Source organism: Micropterus salmoides, unplaced genomic scaffold, assembly GCF_014851395.1.
Source record: "Micropterus salmoides isolate LMB-PRFRI ecotype aquatic unplaced genomic scaffold, ASM1485139v1 Ms_hic_scaffold_12, whole genome shotgun sequence".
Classification (NCBI taxonomy): domain Eukaryota; kingdom Metazoa; phylum Chordata; class Actinopteri; order Centrarchiformes; family Centrarchidae; genus Micropterus; species Micropterus salmoides.
This window is the reverse complement of record NW_024040263.1, coordinates 12,130,623-12,153,907: the sequence shown is the minus strand read 5'-3', so window position 1 is coordinate 12,153,907 and position 23,285 is coordinate 12,130,623. Positions and strand designations below refer to the sequence as shown.

Here is a 23,285-nt window from a genome sequence, read left to right as displayed (position 1 = left end):
AAGTGTATCCATTTGTTTGCAAGTTTTTGGTATGCAAGCCAAAAGTACATTTTCAGATTCGACTGACTTTGCGCAACAACACCTCTGGATGACCTAAAGAAACCACTTGGGTTCTTAGCTCAATTGGAAAACATAAACAACGGCAAACAAAATCAACAGTATATCTATCCAAGGTCTGCAAGACATTAAGTTTCCCTTAATAATTGGTATGGCGACTGTTCCGTCCTTGTTACAACCCTTTGTGTAAACTGACAGACAGTTTAACTCCTCCTCTAGTCACCACACTGGACGAAGGTGAATCGTTTACTTCTTTAATGATGACCAGAAGTAGGGTAAAACTGAAACCAAAGATATACATAAATGGGTACTGAATCTTCACATTGAGACTGATCACATGTTTTAAACAATACTATTACAAATAAATTGCTATTTTTCACAATAAAATGACTATTTAAAGGTTTACTTGAGACATAACTTAGCTCAGACTATTCTGATTATACCGCAGCGGGGCGAAGAAAACCCCCGAAAATCTATACGACAATATAACAACATACGTCTCATGATAATATTCCTATGCATAGAGAGATGACGTTAAAGAACATTACATACCGACGATGATCGTTTATAGTATGAACGTGAGCAGAAAGACTTTCCAAAGGAGATTGATACACGAATACGAGACACAGCTGTCGGAAGATATTACTGAGCGCTCCCTGATGACATCATCAAAAGAAGACGCAGAACGAGCGTGACTGTAATTTCTTTAGTGTACCACCGGGGGGAGACAACAATTAATACAGAACACTCCCCGTCTGGTGTCCCTGGATACCATTACTTAATAAATAATACATTTCTGAAAAGGCGGTAGTAATCTAGTCATCGGATGGTAAAACGAGGACCAACTCTGTAACTGGCCTCAGGAGCACTTTGACCCCATCTGGATGTGCTACTTTCACTTCCACTTTGCGGACTCTACCGTCCTTGCTGGGAAACACTTCTGCGATACGCCCTATAGGCCATGTGTTTCTTTTGGCTTGATTGACCTTGATGAGCACTAGACTCCCCTTAGTGAGATTTGGCTTGTCAGACTGCCACTTCCTTCTTGTCTGCAGAGTGGACAGGTATTGTTTCCTCCATCTGTCCCAGAAGGTGTTGGCGAGACTTTGTACCTGTCTCCACTGACGTTTGTACAAGTCTTTGCCATCAAAGTTGCCTGGAGGAGCAAGAGAGGGACCAGTTTTTAGTGTTAACAGAGTTGCAGGGGTAAGTATAAACGGGTCATCTGGATCTGTAGACACGGGTACGAGCGGTCTGGAATTTACGATGGCTGTTACTTCGGCCATCAAGGTAACGAGGACCTCATGGGTGATTTTTGAAGACCCGAGCTGTAAGAACATTGAGTCCAAGATCTTGCGTGTCAGCCCTATCATCCTTTCCCAGGCTCCGCCCATATAGGAGGCGTGAGGGGGATTAAACTCCCACACGCAACCTTGATCCGTAAGAAACCTCTCTATTCTACCATTGATGTTGGAAGGGATCAGTAGCTCATGACAGGCTCCAACGAAATTAGTTCCCCTGTCTGAGCGTAGTTGTTTGACCGGTCCGCGAATGGTGATGAACCTTCTCATGGCATTGATGAAGGAAGAAGTGTCCATAGATTCGATGATTTCAATGTGGATGGCACGGACGCTTTGTCGGCAGAACAAGACCACCCATCTTTTACTGTCTGCATGGCCCCCCCGTGTACGTCGTGAAGAGACCGTCCATGGTCCAAAGACATCAAGCCCAACGTATGAAAATGGAGGATCCGTGTTGAGGCGACAGTCAGGTAAGTCAGCCATTTTCTGAGTTTCGCAGGTGCGGCGGAGTCTACGACAAGTGACACATCTGAAAATATGACTGTTCACACACCTTTTTCCACCCACAATCCACAAGCCGGCAGAACGAATAGCACCCTCTGTAAAGAGATGTTCCTGATGTTGAGTCCGTTCATGATAATGGCGTACAAGAAGAGTGGCAATGTGGTGACGACCAGGAACTATTATAGGTTGTTTCTCCTCGCATCTTATATTAGCCTCTGTGATGCGTCCGCCCACTCTAATGAGACCGTTTGTGTCAATGAAAGGGCTCAGGGCTCTGATGGGGCTGTCCTTTGGAAGAGGTCTTTGATCCCTGATGCACTGCAACTCTTTTGCGTAAGTCTCCTCTTGAACTGTACGTATGATTGGTGAGCATTTCTACCATGTGATCTTGGGTGCAGTGATGCCATCCGTTGCAGCCATCGTGAGAATCCTCTGTATTCTTCCTGTAGAGACGGACTATATGGGTGAGACATGACATGGCACGGGTGAGTGAGTTCCAGCTTGAGAAGCGGCAAAACCTTTGGGACCCGAGTAGTCTCTCCTTGACAGTTGTGCTCAGGGTAGACACAAGGGGGCGGACATCTACGTCCTGTTCCGGATTCACTAAGTCAAGGGTGTCCTGCTGATTATGCGTTTGCTCGGGCTGTGACAGGAGAGCAGGACCTGAGAGCCACATGGTGTCTTTGAGGCGTGCTGCTGAAATGAATCTCGTTGCGTGATCAGCAGGATTGTTATCAGTTGATACAAAGTGCCACGGTGTGGGGTTGGAGAACCTTCTTATCCGCTGCACTCTGTTGTTCACAAAGACATAAAATCGTCGCTTTTAATTGTAGATGTATCCCAACACTACCTTACTATCCGTGAAATAGCTGATGTCATCTATCTGAATGTCCAGTTCGGCAGTAATGAACTCTGCAATGTCCACTGCTAACACGGCAGCACATAGTTCCAACCGTGGGATAGTCAACTCTGACCGAGGGGCTAGTTTTGCCTTGCCTAGAACAAAGCCTACGTGGCAGCTTCTGTCTTGATCAAAGATCCTTAAGTAGGCCACAGCTGCTACTGACTGAACTGATGCATCCGAGAAAATGCAAAGAGCTGTGGGGGGAGAGACCTGCGTATAGGACCTAGGTATCTGTAGGTTCCTGAGCTCTTGAAGTGATTCTCTCCATGCTGTCCATTGCCGCTCTTTCTCGGCAGGTAGCGGTGCCTCCCAGTCGTGGCAGTCAACTGTTAACTCCCGAAGTATGGCTTTCCCCTGCAACAAGATTGGGGCGACGAATCCTAAGGGGTCATACAGGCTGTTAATGGTTGACAAGACTCCACGTCGAGTAAAAGATTTGAGTTCATCAGACACCTGAAATGTGAATGTGTCGCTCTTCAGGTCCCAACTGACACCTAAACTTCGCTGCATGGGGAGATCATTGGCTCCCGGATCTAGATCCTTTAGGTCACTGGCATGATCGTCGGAAGGGAAGGCTGCCATAACCTCTGCATTGTTTGACGCAATCTTATGCAGCCTGAGGTTGGAGCGTGCCAGCATCTGCTGTGTCCTTTTGAGCAGATCGATGGCAGCTGAAGCTGAAGGTAGAGATTTTAATGCATCATCTACGTAGAAGTTCCTCTCCACAAATCTTCTAGCATCTCCTCCAAAGGCCTCCTCTCCCTCTTGCGCAGTCCTTCTCAGTCCGAAGATAGCTACAGCCAGTGAAGGACTGTTACCAAAAACATGCACACGCATTCTATATTCCTTGATGTCTCTGTTAAAGTCGTTGTCTTGATACCACAGAAAACGTAAGAAGTTTCGGTGGTCTGGTCTGACAAGGAAGCAGTGGAACATCTGCTGGATGTCCGCGGTGAAGGCAACGGAGTCCTGGCAGAAACAAAGGAGCACGCCTAGGAGGTTTTTATTTAGATCTGGACCAGTCAGGAGGACATTGTTAAGAGAGACACCATCGTGCTTAGCACTTGAGTTGAAGGCTGCTCTGATCTGTCCAGGTTTCTTAAGTGTTCTTTCCGCTCTGGGTTCTTGTTGAAGGAGCGTTGGAGTGATCTGAAACGGTTAAGAGCTTGAGCCTTGTTGTTGGGCAGGCGACGTCTCTGTGTCTTAAAGGGTAAGGGAGCTGTCCAACTGTTATCTTTATCTTTGTAAAACCCTGGTTCCATGATGTTCAGAAACGCCACGTCTTCAAATGAAGGTGCCATTTTGTCGTCGTCTTTGGATCTCTGAAACACAGTGCATCCTATGTGGTCTTTGCTGTTCTTGCAAATGAGGGACCCAGTGCTGTCATGTGTTTCTTTCACAAAGCAGCGGTTGGGACATGGCTCGAAGAGAGATGCTTGTCCGTTTTCCAGTGTGTTAGTGTAGAAGGTGTTCACTATGTCTGGTTTGTGGACCTTACCAAGGCAGACACTGCCCACTATAACCCAGCCCAAGTCGAGCCTTTGCGCGTATGGAGAGAGTTGTGCGGGCCATTAATTTGTTTATGCACTTTATGGACTCTGATGAGGTCTCTGCCGAGCAGCAACATTATGGGTGCCTGGGAATGTAGAGTTGGTATATGTTTTGCGATACCTTTTAGGTGCGGGTGTTGAACAGCTACCTCTGGAGTGGGAATTTCAGATCGGTTATTGGGAATTTGATTGCACTCTATCAGAGTAGGGAGGGTGAGAGTGACTTATTCATCCAAAGATTGTACCTGGAAGCCGTGCGCTCTTCTCCCTGACTTCTCTGCTACCTTTAACGTTGAAGAGTTCGAAGAATTCTGACCTTACCAGGGACCGATTACTTTGTTCGTCCAATATGGCGTACAACTTGACTGCTTTATCCGGTTGGCCGGTAGGGAAAACCTTGACCAAACAAATCTTAGAACAGGATCTTCCAGTCGTGTCTCCGCCACAAACTTCTGTACACTTTGATGTCACTGCAACGTTTGGACCGACACTCTCATCCTCCCCGCCATGCTCGTGTGTAGGTTTCAGGGTCTTGATGGACCATGGAGCGGGCCCCGGGTGTAGAACCGAATGGTGTCTGTCGTCGTCACACTCGGTGCATCTAACGTTCGTTGCACAGTTCTTTGCGAGATGAGATGTTGATGAACAGCAATGGAAACAAATGCCACTTTGTTTTAGAAAGGCTTTTCTCTCTTCGAGGGTTCTCTCTCTGAACGCACGGCATTTGTAAAGGGGGTGGGGCTTCTTATGAATAGGACATGTCTTCGCTGGATTTTCTATCTTGGGGGGTGTAGGGTCGGTTGGTGTAACTATGGTTGGTGAGATGTCAGTCTTATGGACTGACACAGGTGTACGGTAGCTCGTGTTTTTATGAGTATATTTGTCTGTCTTGGGCTGATCTCCAGTACAAGGAACGTAAATGAAACTTAGGTCGTTGCGTGTCCTTGCTTGCTGGGAGACAAAGTTGACAAAGAAAGAGAATGGAGGGAAGGCAACTCTGTAGCTGTCTTTGTAGCTGGAGCCTTGTGTCATCCATCTTTCTTGCAAAGCAAACGGTAACTTCTGTACGATGCTGCTTATGCCGCGTGCTGTGTCTAGATATGCTAGGCCTGGGAGTTCACCTTCTGATTTTACAGCTTGTAGCTCCGTCAACAAGTCTGCCAGCTCTCTGAGTTTCTGATTGTCTTTATTTGAAATCCTAGGAAAGTTATCTAATCTCCTCCATAGTGCGTCCTCAATGACTTTGCGCGCGCCGTAGCACTCTTCTAGTCTCTCCCACACGATTAACAGCCCTTTTTCTGGGTCGTTGACGTGTACAGCTCTCAAGCGTTTCGCATGTTCTGCTGATTCTGGTCCTAGCCATTTTACTAACAAGTCTATTTCTTCCTTTGCGGTCAGATTAAGGCCTTTGACAGTGTTCAGGAAAGACGCCCTCCATGCCCTGTAATTTCCAGGCCTATCATCGAACATCAAACAGTCCTGTTGAAACAATTTCTCGTCTGGCAAGGAAGCTTACAAAGTCGGTCACATTTTTATTCTCGTTAGATGAACCTCTGGGCACCTCGTTGTCTCGTTGTTCTCTATGGACAAACCTACTAGGTGGGTAGTGCCGGCCGTCATAAGCCCCTATATGAGCCTCTTGATATGCTTGTTGGTGGTTACTCATAGGTGTGGCTAATGGCAGGTAATAGCTGTCGTAAATTCTGTGACCCGGGTGCTCAGTGTGTTTTCCTTCTCCTATTAGTGTGCGTGCAGGGTTCTGGCTTATCATGGAAGAACATTTTGGAGAACGTTGTGGTTCAATCTGTGGGTCTTCATTCCTTTCAGGCTTAATCTGTGTGGGTTGATAAGTGAGTGATGTAGGTGCTTGCGGTGTTGGCTGAGGTTGGGTGGTAGTGGGGGAACCCTGTAGTTGCGCCCCTGGCTTTAGACTGGTCCAGTACACTATGTTTTTGTACATACTCTTCAGTCATTTGCATGGCGTTGTGAGATCGCTGCTCTGATCCACCCCTTAGCTTAGAGCCATGCTCATCATTTTCATACTCTAAAGCAGCCTCCAAAGCCTCTGCTTTAGCTAAGGCCGCAGCTGCTGTCTTTTCTACATTCAGTTTCTCCAGTGATGCTTCCAATTGTGCTTTTTGAATCTTAATTTGCGTCTCTTTTTCAGCGTATGCTACCTTAGCTCTGGCTGCTTCCGCTTCTGCGCGTGCCATGGCTGCGGCTACATTTGATCTGCTAGAGCGGCTGGATGTGCGGGAAGCTTGAGTCTTGTCTTCCATGAGTCGATTGATTGAGCGTCCTCTTGGAACATTGTGTGTGTTGGCTACCTTTATTTCAGCGGTATAGCGTGAAGGGTCCAGTCTGCTGTAGGTCAGCTCGTCTATGAAGCGTCGTTTTACTGTTCCGTCCTTGTTACAACCCTTTGTGTAAATTGACAGACAGTTTAACTCCTCCTCTAGTCACCACACAGGACGAAGGTGAATCGTTTACTTCTTTAATGATGACCAGAAGTAGGGTAAAACTGAAACCAAAGATATATATAAATGGGTACTGAATCTTCACATTGAGACTGATCACATGTTTTAAACAATACTAGTGTTAGTGAAAGGATGATTTAGTGGAGATAGCGACTCACTTCAACATTCCTGTTATCAGGTCCATGCTTAAAAAAGAAATTAGGGAACGGGTGATTGGTGGATTGGAGGAACAAGGTTTGATTAGTGTGACAGAGCAGTTGGAGTCTGTGTCTCTCCCCAGTTCCTCAGCAGAAGCAGGGGATGGCCCGAGTACTGAGACGCTGAGACGCCCTCAGGCTCTGGGAAAGTCTACAAGGCAGGGGAGCGAGCAAAGACCCCGTTTACTCTGCCTAAGTATGACCCTTCCCCACCAAGCAGTACTGGCCATACTGAGGCCAGGTTAAAGGTCCGCCTGGCTCGGCTGCAGCTGGAAGCTCATGAGCGGGAGGCGCAAGCCCAGCTCCAGCTCCAGTTGGAAATGAGGAAGATTGAACTGCAGGCTGAGACTGAGAGGGCAGTGAGACTGAGACAGCTCGAGCTTGAGACTTCTGATACAGGACGGAGTGCTCCTAGAGGCTCAGGTATGTCACCACCTTCCACCACTTCCACCAGCTCCCCCAACATAGTGTTTGATATCAGTAAGTATTAGGCTCTGGTACCTGTATTTCGGGATAATGAAGTTGACTCCTATTTCAATGTATTTGAAAGGATTGCGGCTGCCTTACAATGGCCATGTGAAGTATGGACACTTCTGCTTCAGTGTAAAATGCATGGTAAAGCTCAGGATGCCATGGCCGCACTCCCCGTTAAAGATAGCTTAGATTACGAAACCGTTAAGACAGCTATCTTACATGCCTATGAACTTGTGCCTGAAGCGTACCGACAGAAGTTTCGAGGTCACAAAAAAACCCCTACTCAGACCTATGTTGAGTTTGCCCGTGAGAAGGGAACTCTATTTGATAAATGGTGCGCAACATGTAAGGTAAATGATGTCAATGCCTGGAGAGAACTGATCCTGCTAGAGGATTTCAAGAACTGTTTATCTGAGCGTATTGTTGTATACTTGAATGAACAGAAAGTGAGCACACTTTCTGCTGCTGCTGTTCTGGCAGATGAGTATGTGTTAACTCATAAGTCTGTTTTTCCTCCAGTCTCTGCTGTTTCGCGTCCCCCTTCTCCTCTTAGACCATCAAAACCACGTGGGCTTAAAGAGGAACGGGAATGCTATTACTGTCACCAAGTTGGCCATGTCATTGCAAATTGCTTGACACTAAAACGCAGAGAGCAGTCCTCACGCTCTGTTCAACCAAAAGGGGTAGGACTGATTAAGGCAGATCGTGGTGTGAACACTTACTTGTCTGACCAGAAACTTGATGACTGTTTTAAGCCATTCATGTTTGATGCCTTTGTGTCACTGACTGGAGAGTCAGCTGATAAACGCCCAATATGTGCTTTGAGAGATACTGCATGTTCACAATCTGTAATCCTTTCTTCAGTTTTGCCTTTCTCTGATAGCTCTGCCTGTCACTACAGTTCTGTTCTTAGGGGAGTTGAGATGGGTTACGTGCCACGGCCAGTGCACCGCGTCCATATTCAGTCCTCCCTGGCTACTGGTTTCTTCCCAGTAGCGGTTTGTACTGAACTGCCAATCCCTGGTATCATGCTCCTGATGGGGAACGATATTGCGGGAGGTAAGGTAACTCCCACATTATAAGTTCTGGATCGCCCTCAGTGCGATGGGATCCAGATCTCAGATCAGACCCCCCCGAATGTGTTTCCCGCCTGCGCTGTAACTTGTGCACGCTCCCATGACATTAGCCCCGATGACTATGAAGCATCATTGCGTGACAGTTTGTTCCTGTCGCTTTTTTCAGGTGACACAGAAAGCGAGAAAGAGGTTGAGAGCTCCGTATTACCAACCCAGGACGAGTCTGCTAATCAAAGGCCCCCGGCTGGCCCGGAACTGCCGTCCGCTGGAGGAGCGGCATTTCCAGTCAACCGAGCGCGCTTGAGCCAGATGCAGAAAGCAGACCCGACCCTAAAAGGGTGCTTTTCCAAGGTGGTGAGTAATGACAAAGCAAGGGGTGAGAAAGTAGCATATGTTATGGATGGTGAGATGCTGTTACGTAAATGGGCTTCCTTCGTAACTGGTGATTCTGACTGTGACTCTGTTTATCAGATAGTTGTTCCTGCCGGGTGCCGCCAACAGGTGATGTCAGTGGCTCATGAGAGTAAGTGGGCAGGACATTTGGGCATAACCAAAACATACCAAGCCATCCTCCGTCATTTCTATTGGCCAGGTCTAAAGTCTGATGTTTCTAAACATTGCCGTGCGTGCCATGTGTGTCAGGTTGTCGGGAAACCTAATCAGACTGTCCCCCCCGCGCCTTTAAATCCCATTCCTGTGATAGCAGAGCCCTTTGAGCGGGTGATTATCGACTGTGTTGGCCCTCTACCTCGAACTAAAAGTGGTAATCAGTATTTATTGACTATTATGTGCGCCGCCACTCGTTACCCAGAGGCTATTCCGCTCTGGTCGATAACGGCTAGTGCCGTTGTAAAAGTTTTACTGAAGTTTTTCTCTACTTTTGGATTGCCGCGGGTGATCCAGACCGACCAGGGCTCTAATTTTAAGTCTGGTCTCTTCAGACAGGTACTCAAGAGTTTGAGTGTGCATCACATTGTGTCCTCGGCGTATCACCCCCAGTTCGCTTAGAACGCTGGCATCAGACGCTAAAGTCGATGCTCAGAAAATACTGTGTGGAGACAGAGAAACAGTGGGACGAGGGAGTCCCCTTTGTCCTATTTGCGGCTCGTGATGCTGTGCAGGAGTCTATTGGCTTTAGTCCTGCACAGCTTGTTTTTGGCCACACACCCCGTGGGCCGCTTAAGTCGCTGCATGACCAGTTCCTGTCATGTGAGTCTTTGCCCAAAAAGCATGCGTTAGACTACGTTACCCAGTTCCAGGAGCGTCTGCAACGAGTCAACGCCCTCGCTAGAGCCACCCTCCGTGATTCTCAATCAGCTATGAAGCGCTATTATGATCGTTTTGCCACATCCCGCAGGTTTGAGGTGGGAGATAAAGTTTTGGTGCTACTGCCCACCACCAGCTCAGTCTTCACAGCTAAATTCTCCGGTCCGTATGTCATTAAGGAGCGTCTTAGTGACACTGATTATGTACTCTGTACCCCGGACAGAAGGCGCAAAACTAGAGTCTGTCACATAAACCTGTTAAAAGGCTACCAGTCCTGCGAGGAAAAGGTTAGCCCTGATGGTCCCTCACCCTCGGCAGCAAACCCATCAGAAGCCAAAGCCGCTGCCATCATTGTGACAGAGCCTGTGGGCACTCTCCACGGAGATGATCCACAGATGCGCGTTTCTTTACATCCGCCTGTCCGCCTCCCAAATTCAGAAATGCTTGAACACCTGCCATGTCATTTGCAGCATTTAACTACTGAACAGCAACATGATCTTGAAGGCCTCATCGGCCGGTACAATTGTCTATTCAGTGATATTCCAACCCGCACGTCTGTTTTACAACATGACATAGAGGTAAAAGATGCGCGCCCTATAAAACAACATGCTTACCGTGCCAATCAAACTAAACGTCACTTGATGAAACAGGAGATAGAGTACCTCTTGCAAAATGGGATAGCTTCCACTAGTTCCAGTCCGTGGAGTTCTCCGTGCTTACTAGAAGCTAAATCCGATGGCTCCCCTCGGTTCCACAAAGTAAATGCGGTTACTGTCAGAGACTCGTACCCTCTCCCGCGCATGGAGGATTGTATTGATAACCTGGGCACCGCAAAATTCGTTAGCAAGTTAGAAAGGTTATTGGCAGGTACCTTTAACGGACCGTGCCAGAGAAATCTCCGCATTCGTCACTCCCGATCATTTCTGTCAATACAATGTGATGGCGTTTGGAATGTGTAACGCTCCTGCAACATTCCAGAGGTTAGTTAACATTGTATTATCTGGTTTGCCAAACTGCAATGCGTACCTTGATGACTTAATCGTTTATGCAGACACATGGGAGAAGCACATGTGCGTATTAGAGCAGGTTTTTGACCGCCACCTATCTTGGACAGCAGGTTGGGCAGGGACAAGTGCGCCCTGTTGAGGCCAAGGTTGTTGCCTTCAGGGACTGCCCTGTTCCCGCGACCCGGAAAGCACTGCGCCAGTTTCTAGGGATGGCTGGATACTACAGGAGGTACTGCCGCAACTTCTCCAGTATCGCCTCCCCACTCACAAGTTTACTCAGCACCAAGGTGGATTACGTATGGACCCCAGAATGCCAGGTAGCATTTGATAGTGTAAAGACCTTGTTATGTCACACTCCCGTGCTCGTTGCCCCTGACTTTACCGCTCCCTTCAAGCTTGAGGTAGACGCCAGTGCAGTGGGCGCTGGTGCTGTCCTGTTACAGGAAGGGGAGGATGGTATTGACCATCCTGTTGCTTACTTTTCCCGCAAGTTCAACCGACACCAGATAAATTATTCCACCATTGAAAAGGAATCCCTTGCTCTGTTGTTAGCACTACAGCACTTTGAGGTCTATGTTGGGTCAACTTCTCTGCCTGTTGTTGTGTTCACTGATCATAATCCCCTTGTTTTTCTGTCTCGCATGTTCAACCACAACCAGCGACTCATGCGATGGGCACTGGTGGTTCAGGACTTCAACCTCGACATCCGACATAAGAAGGGGTCTGAAAATGTGCTAGCTGATGCTTTGTCTAGACTGTAGAGGTTAGCTATGTGTTAAGTAGCCTTATCGCCAAGCCACAGGGGCTTGTAATTTAAGGGGGGGAGTGTTACGGCCGCCGCTGGCTGCCTTAGAGTAATAGTTGTGTTCTGGAGTTCTCTGAATGGTATGCAAATCCCGGACGAGCCCCCACTTTTGTTACAACCCAGCTCGTTAGGGTAGGGCAGTAACAAGGTATTTGGGATAGATGAAGGTGGTAAGGACAACTGAATTCAGGTTTGAGTCAATTGTTTAATTAAATGATTTGTCTCAGAAAAAACACAACGAAAGGAGGCTATGTAGGTACTGACAAAAAAAACAGAAACAAAAGGAGGTAGTGTCACAAACTCAAACCTGAATTCAGTTGTCCTTACCACCTTCATCTATCCCTAATACCTTGTTACTGCCCTACCCTAACGAGCTGGGTTGTAACACTAGTACAAATAAATTGCTATTTTACACAATGAAATGACTATTTAAAGGTTTACTTGAGACATAACTTAGCTCAGACTATTCTGATTATACTGCAGCGGGGTGAAGAAAACCCCCGAAAATCTATACAACAATATAACAACATACGTCTCATGATAATATTCCTATGCATAGAGAGATGACGTTAAAGAACATTACATACCGACGATGATCGTTTATAGTATGAACGTGAGCAGAAAGACTTTCCAAAGGAGATTGATACACCAATACGAGACACAGCTGTCGGAAGATATTACTGAGCGCTCCCTGATGACATCATCAAAAGAAGACGCAGAACGAGCGTGACTGTAATTTCTTTAGTGTACCACTGGGGGGAAACAACAATTAACAATACAGAACAGTGACCAAATTCTGGAGATGTGTTAGTCAATACCCCTCTCCACAGAATTGGTGAAGAATACAAGTCTGGTGGCTACATGGCTGTAAAAATGACAGAGCAGATATCCACTCCCCCTCCACCACTAGCTCTTCCATTAAGTATGAGCAATAAGCAAAAGGCAGATGATCTACACAAGCTTGCCGTTCCTTACATCCAAAAAACTTGACAGCGTTTTATTTACAATATAACTGCATTGATAAATAGGGCTGTGTGATCTGACAGTATACACTATATTGCCAAAAGTATCGGGACACCCCTTCGGAATCATTGAATTCAGATGTTCCAATCACTTCCATGGCCACAGGTGTATAAAATCAAGCACCTAGGCATGTGGACTGCTTCTACAAACATTTGTGAAAAAATGGGTCACTCTCAGGAGCTCAGTGAATTCAAGCTTGGTACCTGTGCAATAAGTCCATTTGTGAAATTTCCTTACTACTAAATATTCCAAGGTCAACTGTTAGTGGTATTATGACTAAGTGGAAGCGATTTGGCCCTGCGATGGACTGGCGACCTGTCCAGGGTGTACCCCGCCTTTCACCCGATGTCAGCTGGGATTCAGCTGTCACAAAGCGTGGTCAGCGCATCTGCAGAAGCTGCCAACTTTCTGCAGAGTCAAGAGCTACAGAGCTACAGACCTCCAAACGTCGTGTGGCCTTCAGATTAGCTCTAGAACAGTGCGTAGAGAGCTTCATAGAATGGGTTTCCATGGCCGAGCAGGTGCATCCAAGCCTTACATCACCAAGTATAATGCAAAGCGTCGGATACATGGTTAAAAGCACGCCGCCACTAAACACTAGTGCAGTGGAGACGTGATCACGCTTCTCTGTCTGGCAATCTGATGGATAAGGCTAGGTTTGGCGGTTACCAAGAGAATGGCACTGGCCTGACTGCATTGTGCCAAGTGTGTAAAGTTTGGTGTGGGAGTGTTTTTCAGGGGTTGGGCTTGGCCCCTTAGTTCCAGTGAAAGGAACTGTTAATGCTTCAGCATACCAAAACATTTTGGACAATTTCATGCTCCCAACGTTGTGGAAACAGTTTGGGAATGGCCCCTTCCTGTTCCAACATGACTGCGCACCAGTGCACAAAGCAAGGTCCACAAAGACATGGATGAGCGAGTTTGGTGTGGAGAACTTGACTGGTCTGTACAGTCCTGACCCCAACCCGACAGAACACCTTTGGGATGAATTAGAGCGGAGACTGCGAGCCGGGCCTTCTCATCCAACATCTGTCCCTGACCTCACAAATGCGCTTCTAGAAGAAGTTGGTTGTTTTTACAGGTGTATATGTTCTTAATTAAACAATAAAAGCCCCCAAAATTGCACAAGATTTTATGTAAAATGAAAGTTACAGACTGTATTGTCATTTTGGAATATTACCGTATTTTTACGAGTGGGTTATTTACTGTTATTTTATGGTATTTTTCTGGCGCCCCAGCTGCCGGAATATTTCTGTTTTTTCACAATTTTTAACAGTGCTGCCATAGCTTGTGCATGTCATGTCATTGTTGGTATGATAGAAAATGCCATGGACAACTTTGAAATATTCCCTTTATCAGCTCAGATATCAGCCTTTTAAAATTTGTACATATAACATTACAGAATGGTAATTTACAATAGAGAGTTTTGAGGTAAAAGGTCAGTTTTATTTCTGCTCTCTTACATTCAACCCAAGCCCCTGCTGCTTTCCTCATTTTATTATTTATGGCAATTTTGGTTTGACATGCTTTTTGACATGCTTTTTTTTTTCATGGATTGCTGCATTTTTCAATTGCTTTCTAGTTTTTCCTGTCTCCTCATACTTGGATTTAACACATTGTTGACCCTGGACACAGAGACAACATATCACAGACCCAGACGCCCAGACGTCATTACAGTTCTGTCAGTACGATGTGGAAAAATATATGAAATGGCTTGTATCTGATTTCATGATTATTCAATAATTTCATGTTGTTTTGACATCAGCTACCAACAACATACTGTGCAACATAGTTGCTAACAAATACAAACAGGAGGCTTGTGCCATTTTCTCAGAGATAAAAACTTCACTCCCACTCTTACTTGTAACTTTTTCTGCAGCATGCACAGTATTTTGTTTGTAGTATCTGTTACCTGGCTCTTACTTTGCTTTCATCTCTATTAAAAGATCTGTAACCCAGTTCCAACTCAGCACGGTTAAAGATTGAGATGAATTAAGTGATTAAAGGTGTGATTAAGTGATGTTTACTGATTCTACTCATTGAAATGACATCACCTTAAAGGCAGACAGCAAGTGATTCACCACTCTGACGCACTTCCACAGCACCATGACAACAAGTAATATCTTTTTTTTCTTTTGTTTTATTGACTTGGAAGAAGTATCTTTTAAATCTGGTGCCGAAAGATGATTAAAAATCTTCTCTGAGGATGAGATGTTTTGAAAGTTCATATATTGGCTTATATCCTAGTTAAAATCACAAGGCCACGCAATGAATGGAAGCTCTGAATACACATTAAAGCCCGTCAATGAGTCAGGGGACTTGTCCACTTTCTCAAACAAAAAATTGTGACAGCTCTTTTGTGTGAGCAGACACAATCCTGATCAGTCCTCAGTTACAGAGCTTAGTAAATTATCTCATTGACATTTCATGTTGTATGTGAAGGTCAACGCTTGTTGCCAGGCTTCTTAAAAATCACTCTCAACATATGGCCACCAAGGACCAAGCTATAGTTTTATATAGTATTTACAGCATGATGAGGGATCAACTGAAAATAAACTACAGTGCACATGTTCCTCATAATGAAGAAACATGTCACTAACTGTAACAGTGTGGCTCAATGATGCGAATAGGTGTGGAGGTTTCCTGGTACAGAGGAATTAGATATGTCAGGCTTTGGCTATACATAATGCAATACTTGTTAGTCGTATCTATTCGCTTTTGGCAGGATTTGTTGACATTAAGAAAAATATTGAATCTCACATATAGACTTATCCTTTAAAGAGAGAATGCCTTGTGTTCTTGATGAACAAGTATCATACGCATCGACCAATGTAATTTTTCAATAATAAGTATAGGATGCCTAATATACCTTTAAAACAAAGAAAGCCAACTGTAAACTGTAAATAATTGGAAGCTTGAAACAAGTATGCCTGTGTGATGTTATGCTGGTTGGATTCAAGTCAGCAACAAATAAAGAAACAAACAATAACAACACTTGTATAATTCATACTAAAAAGCTAACTGTATACTCCATGTGTGAGTGTGTATGGTTGTACTGTTGTACATGTTTTATCCATAACATTGGGGGACAGAAAGCATTTAAAGTAATTCTGAAAGGCCGTTTCTCTTTCTTCCATCAATTTCTGGAAAAGAAAAATTAGTATTCATGAGGCTGTTGCACTAATGTAAGCAAATGGTGGTAGGGCACTCTCACTGGAGTTTCAGATCAGTCAGACTACTTCATTTATTTCATGTTACTAAACACCCGCAAATACTAGATTTTCCTTTTAAGAAACGTCTAAAAACTGGTCATCAGCTGTGTGTGTGTGTTCACTGGACTTTTGGACCATTCTTCTAGAAGCGCATTTGTGAGGTCAGGGACAGATGTTGGATGAGAAGGCCTGGCTCACAGTCTCCGCTCTAATTCATCCCAAAGGTGTTCTGTCGGGTTGGGGTCAGGACTGTACAGACCAGTCAAGTTCTCCACACCAAACTCGCTCATCCATGTCTTTGTGGACCTTGCTTTGTGCACTGGTGCGCAGTCATGTTGGAACAGGAAGGGGCCATTCCCAAACTGTTTCCACAACGTTGGGAGCATGAAATTGTCCAAAATGTTTTGGTATGCTGAAGCATTAACAGTTCCTTTCACTGGAACTAAGGGGCCAAGCCCAACCCCTGAAAAACACTCCCACACCAAACTTTACACACTTGGCACAATGCAGTCAGGCCAGTGCCATTCTCTTGGCAACCGCCAAACCCAGCCTTATCCATCAGATTGCCAGACAGAGAAGCGTGATCACATCTCCACTGCACTAGTGTTTAGTGGCGGCATGCTTTTAACCATGTATCCGACGCTTTGCATTATACTTGGTGATGTAAGGCTTGGATGCACCTGCTCGGCCATGGAAACCCATTCTATGAAGCTCTCTACGCACTGTTCTAGAGCTAATCTGAAGGCCACACGACGTTTGGAGGTCTGTAGCTCTGTAGCTCTTGACTCTGCAGAAAGTTGGCAGCTTCTGCAGATGCGCTGACCACGCTTTGTGACAGCTGAATCCCAGCTGACATCGGGTGAAAGGCGGGGTACACCCTGGACAGGTCGCCAGTCCATCGCAGGGCCAAATCGCTTCCACTTAGTCATAATACCACTAACAGTTGACCTTGGAATATTTAGTAGTAAGGAAATTTCACAAATGGACTTATTGCACAGGTACCAAGCTTGAATTCACTGAGCTCCTGAGAGTGACCCATTTTTTCACAAATGTTTGTAGAAGCAGTCCACATGCCTAGGTGCTTGATTTTATACACCTGTGGCCATGGAAGTGATTGGAACATCTGAATTCAATGATTCCGAAGGGGTGTCCCGATACTTTTGGCAATATAGTGTATACCGTCAGATCACACAGCCCTATTTATCAATGCAGTTATATTGTAAATCAAACGCTGTCAAGTTTTTTGGATGTAAGGAACGGCAAGCTTGTGTAGATCATCTGCCTTTTGCTTATTGCTCATACTTAATGGAAGAGCTAGTGGTGGAGGGGGAGTGGATATCTGCTCTGTCATTTTTGTAGCCATGTAGCCACCAGACTTGTATTCTTCCCCAATTCTGTGGAGAGGGGTATTGACTAACACATCTCCAGAATTTGTTCACCATACCAATTATTAAGGGAAACTTACTTAATGTCTTGCAGACCTTGGATAGATATACTGTTGATTTTGTTTGCCGTTGTTTATGTTTTCCAATTGAGCTAAGAACCCAAGTGGTTTCTTTAGGTCATCCAGAGGTGTTGTTGCGCAAAGTCAGTCGAATCTGAAAATGTACTTTTGGCTTGCATACCAAAAACTTGCAAACAAATGGATACACTTGGACTGCCAAGAAAAACTTCACATTCACACTTGTCTTTCTACTTGCATATATTTGCATCTTTTTGTATACCAACTTAATTTAGAAATTTTGGACTTCCCCAACTCCCGTGCACACAGTTGTGCACTGCCTTGCAAGGCCAGGTGGACCTAATTCAGCAATCAGCTGTAGCACTCCTGGGGCAGAACTAGAGGACAGAAAAGGAACAAGGATGCACAGCACAGAGAAACACATACAGCCGTAACAACATTTACCAGATACAAAACCTGGCTTTAGAAAGTCATAAAATATCATGTTGAAACCATTGTGCATTAAGTTCACTGTATGTAAAACCACCATTTCCCCCTCTCCTTTGCCTTTCATGTCTCTGTACAGTCCTATCAAAGCAAAATGCCAGCATTTTAAGAAATATTTTCCAATTACTTTACATTCAGATTGCACTTTCATCTTGGATCTGTGTCTAACAGTACCCAAAATATTCTTTATGTTGACCCAATTGGGTTTCTAATGAATGTGAGCATGGAACTGAATAAATGATCTATAAATAGTATCAGATGTGTGAATTTTGTTTTGTGGTGGTACTTTAAAAGGTCTGTGGGGTGGTGGTGGTGCAATTGATAAGACACATGCCTTTGGTGTGAGAGACACGGATTCAATCCCCCACTGTGACCCATCCACCATTGTGTCCCTGAGCAAGACACTTAACCCCTAGTTGCTCCAGAGGCGTGCGACCTCAATTGTAAGTCGCTTTGGATAAAAGCATCAGCTAAATGAATAAATGTAAATGTCTGAGTTTCCTCAAATTAAGGAAGTCTGAAACTGTCACATATAACTCTAGTACAAGATAACTCAGAATGGGTTTCTGGTCTCTATTATAGGATAAATGGATATGTATTACTCTAATGTGAACATTTGGTAATTTTTAATTATGAAAAAACAGGATTTAAATATGTTTGTTTTAGGTTTTGATTATAAGACTAAGACTCTTCAATCGAAGTATCTGTAAAATGGCATTAAAATTAATTTTTCATCACAAACCCGTAATTTTACAGGAAGTTTTCTTTTTTAACCCCATTAAAAGGTGTGAACGCCTGTCATTTAACTATAAATTAAATATTACCTTTCTGTAATTTTACCACTTTGGGGCAATTAAATACTATTTAATCTAACTTGTAATCTAAGAATTATAATAAAAAGCTGTGAAATTACAGTAATTATGGCTGTTTTCAATGATCAAAACTGTGTTTTGACAGTTTAACAATACTTGTAGACACTATATACTGATTAAAATAACATTTATTCAATGTTTTTATTTTCCAAATAGCCATAATTAAAGGAGATATTTGTCAATTAACAAGAAAATCTATTTCAAGTTACAGAACAAATGTCTTGTTACCGTTAACTGTTACTAATTGTACGAAGTTTAAGAAATGTTTTTACAGTATTAAACTTAAATTTAACCCTTTTTTCTTTTAAATAAAAAATATGGGAAATTCCTGAATGTATTGTAACAGTTTGTTTACGTGAAAAACCCCAAAAGTTTCCTTAAAATAACAGAAATGTTATGGTATTGACAGCTACAGGTTTTTCATGTTATTTTACATTAGACATGTAAATTCAGTGTATTTTTGTAATTTTTGATAATTTCATGTATTTCAAAAATACAGGGAAAATCTGTGAAATAAAAAGGAATAAAACTGTCAAAGTACAGATTTTTTTACAGTGTAACAATTAAAATTAATATATTCAAAACTCATTCTTGTCTGTACTCATTTTCAAGCCCAAGAAGAGATGGAGTATCTGTCTACCTTAGACTTCTAGATACAAATAAACTTGCCCTTTTCACTCCCACTGAGTGAATAAAGTAGTTTTTGCCCTCTGTCCCTGCAGACTTTGCTCTAATAACTCAATTCAAAACATTTGGAGGTGCAGCAAGAGAGTGCTGTGAGTGCTATACCTGATAAGATACTGGCCATTTGTCCATAATGGCTCTTACAATCAATAAGTGAAATATATGCAAAATTTGCGTCTTGTGAATATTGTTACTTTCTGTAAGTGCAGCTTTATATGCACGTCAGGTTATCCCCACTGTAGGGCATTTTCCACCATCAGGTGATTAGAGACTATGTCCCTATATTTCCCCATGTCTCATCCTTTCAGTACTGTGGTCAGTGTTTGAGTTGTTCTCAACATTACACTTACATTTTTAATTCTTCAGTGTTAATCATTTTGTGTTTTCAAGACTTCCAGGTAGAATTTAGCGTTTTAATTAAGCTACGACCTTTCCCTGCTACAACCATAGCATGACTCAAAATCCTTAATAAACAAATACATGTCTTTATCATGTTTTATATTGCTATGAGAGAATCTTGCGACAGCATGTATCCCACTGAAAATGGTACTTGGAATGGGCAGCTGTGATAGTTGCGAGATGCAGGGAGAGCTCATTACTGAAGAATGTCTATTATGACTGCTCTTTTAAAAATGTGATATTAGCCTTCTGAAAAAGAAGGGTCTTGGAAAAATTGCAGGCATGGAAACAAGCCACATTAATGGTCACTTACAGATTTGAACTTTTCTGACCAAAACATTTGTTTTTATAACCTTCTAAAAATCTTAGATTTTATCCATTCCTGGCATAGTTCTTGAAATAAAGAGCAGTGAAATCCAACATGTTTGTTTTCTCTTATGCCTGAATCTTACTGTACAGTTTTTTTTATAAATTGTGGTTTATTGGTTTAATACTGGACTGTGCCTGCAGCCAGTATGTTGCCTTGTTTATAGAAATCTGATCATTTCTCAGGAGGAGCTGCAGGCTGAAAAAGTTTAATCACTCCAAGTGATGCAAATGCATTAATTAGCCTATTCACATTAATTAATTAGTTAGAAAATATCTGCCAGCGATTCAGTCGATGTGTTGAATGATAAATTCAAGTAGGTTAGTTGAAGGCATTTATGTGAGACATTTGAAGAATTGCTCAATGTTTGTCCTTGAGAACAGTAATTTTTACAGGGAGCATATGAAATCCTGTACACCTTTATATTATGGAGCAGACACAAAGGTGCATAATTTATGCTGAACAAAAATATGAAGTTATAAAACATACCCATCGGCAGAAAGAAGAAAAAAGGCAGCCAACACAAGATGAACATCCCCACAACGATGGCGAGTGTTTTAGCCGCCTTTTTCTCCCTGGAGAACTTCATCAGCCGCACTGAGAGCGAACTTCGAAACGGATGGTTTTTGCTGCTTTTTGAGCTGCACTGCCGCGCGTCCTCCAGCACGCTGCGACAGTGTATCCGGAGGACCACTTCCATCGACTTGTTTCTCTCCCTTTTTACGCCTGCTTCTAAGCTCTTGGTAGTCCTGCGGGCCACCACGTACACCCTAAAATACATGATGAGGATGACCATGAGCGGGAGGTAGAAAGAGAAGAGAGAGGAGAAGAGCGCGTAGCCCGGTTCTTCTGTGATCCTGCAGATGCTTTCGTCCACAGGCGGCGGTTCCTTCCATCCCAGGAGCGGTCCGACGGAGATGACCGTGGATGATACCCACACTAGTGCTAATATAGCCACTGCCTTCCTCTCTGTCATAATACTTGGGTATTTCAGGCAGTGTTTAACACCTATGTACCGGTCTACGGAGATGATGCAGAGGCTGAGGATGGATGCGGTGCAGCAGAGCACATCCACCGCAGCCCAAATGTTACAGAAAACCCGGCCAAACATCCAGCATCCCAGAACCTCCAGAGATGCAGAGAAAGGCAGCACGATAATGCTTAACAGCAGGTCTGCCATGGCTAAGTTGACAATAAAGAAGTTTGTGACCGTTTGCAAATGTTTATTGCACACCACAGACAGGATAACCAAAATGTTCCCAACAATTGCTACCAAAATAAAAATGGAGAGAATGATCCCAACCCCGACAACCTGTGAGTCCATTGTGAAGTTCGTGCATGTGGTGATGCTATCGTTTGGAAATGTCTGGTGCAGAACGGATCCATTGAAAGTTTCAGCAAAATAGATCCCATAGTTGCTTTGGTTCCTCAAGTTAGAGTCTGTCATTTTGAAACGCCATAAAGAGAACTTTAGAGTAAGTTATCTAAAGAAAGCGGCGTGTCGGGCATTGTTTTCAGTCTCTCTTACCAGCAACACAAGCGGGCCGCGTCATCGCAGTCATAATTTGCTACAGGTCAAGCCAAATATATTTGAAAAATAAAAATAAAAATGGAAAGTCCTTATAACTACAGGCACATGCATGCATGATTAGAAAACTGCTCTTAGCAAAAACAGACATATTCTCACTCAAAAACAATTGAGGTGATTCTGGAGCAAGTAAAAGTATTTACAGAATAATAATAAAAATACAAATGCATTCAGCTCCATTTTCAGGCATTTCTTCCATGTGATGGTTTTTCCTCTGGTGGCATCCTTTGTAACTGATCACAGAGTCAGAGCTAGAACAGCAGGTCTGAACCTAGAGCTCCACCCACACGTCACTTATTTACTGTTGCGTTCACGGTCTCCAAAAGGGAGCGTCAATTTAAAACTTGTCACGAATTCTATATGATGCACTAATTGAAACTGGTCTGCCACCTTTATCTGACTAGTTTCCATTAGCAGGTATTAAATGTCTTAGAATTTTGTGCATTATGTCTTATATTCTTATAATTCCCTCATGAGAAAATAAAGTTTTAAAAAAACTCTATATCAGCCACTAAAAACCATCTCAATTTCACCCCAGGATGCAAACTTAAGCTGATGATAAACGGGCAACTTTTTGAGCAATGTTGCTGGGCAATTGCTAGTGGCAAGTCTGACTATGTTTTGAACGGATAGCGGCGGTACAGGGCGGGTGGTGGAGTAATCTTTACTCATTACCATTGACGGCAATGTTTCTCTTCACGATTGCTCTAAAAGTTGCTGTGTGTATCATCAACTTTACTTTGCTTGTAGCAACACAGAGCGTTGTGACATCCAGCTCCATCTTTTACATATATATATATATATATATATATATATATATACATATACATATATATATATATATATACATATCTCTCTCTCTCTCTCTCTCTCTCTCTCTCTCTCTCTCTCTATATATATATATATATATATATATATATATATATATATACACACACACACACACACACACACACATATATCTATATATATCTATCTATCTATATATCTCTATATCTATATATATCTATCTATCTATCTCTATATCTATCTATCTCTATATCTATCTATCTCTATATCTATCTATCTCTATCTATCTATCTATCTATCTATCTCTATATCTCTATATCTATCTATCTATATATATCTATAGCAGCACTTTTGTTTCTAGTCACAGTGAGCCTGCTCAGCTGTCAGGGCACATCCTCTGTATTGGATTTATTAAAAAAACTAAAACCTCATCCTGCCCACCTGCTCCTCCTTACAAGAGGGCTAAATCTGCAGTCATGGAGAGCCAACATTAGGGCACACTGTACAGGAGAGATTTTTTTATGGCACAGAGCCTGACAAAGTCAAGGAAGTTTCAGATAATGATGGGATGAAATGTCCCTGATGGTATTATTCTTTATTATTTCATTGTCCTCCTGAATTTTTTTCTGAATGTATTTCCTCAGCTAGTTGAAATGAAACAATGACTGACTAAAATTTGCAACAATAGATTGTTTTCAGTCACTTGTGGGCAGCGAAAAAAGCTGGGAACACAACATTGGCATATTGTTACCTCTTAAGTTGATATCGCAAACTTGTTAGCTGCG

The 23,285-nt window shown here is 43.5% G+C and overlaps 3 protein-coding genes across 3 annotated transcripts in view; 1 reads left to right on the top strand and 2 right to left on the bottom strand.

Moving 5' to 3' along the window:
- The window catches only part of adra1d (adrenoceptor alpha 1D), a 28,046-nt gene extending 6,087 nt beyond the window's left edge, over positions 1 to 21,959 (bottom strand). Inside the window, exon 1 of the mRNA XM_038713374.1 lies at positions 20,613 to 21,959. Within this exon, the coding sequence (XP_038569302.1) occupies positions 20,613 to 21,570 (958 nt within the window). The 5' untranslated portion in view covers positions 21,571 to 21,959. The remainder of the gene's footprint in view (positions 1 to 20,612) is intronic.
- On the bottom strand, positions 48 to 3,277 carry LOC119899014. Its single transcript, XM_038713375.1, has one exon. It carries the CDS (start codon positions 1,839 to 1,841, stop codon positions 873 to 875), a length of 969 nt encoding a protein of 322 aa, XP_038569303.1. The 5' UTR covers positions 1,842 to 3,277; the 3' UTR covers positions 48 to 872.
- On the top strand, positions 7,122 to 9,356 carry LOC119899015. Its single transcript, XM_038713376.1, has 2 exons — positions 7,122 to 7,576; positions 7,617 to 9,356. Exons 1-2 carry the CDS (start codon positions 7,574 to 7,576, stop codon positions 8,544 to 8,546), a joined length of 933 nt encoding a protein of 310 aa, XP_038569304.1. The 5' UTR covers positions 7,122 to 7,573; the 3' UTR covers positions 8,547 to 9,356.
- Positions 21,960 to 23,285: the final 1,326 nt, after the last annotated feature.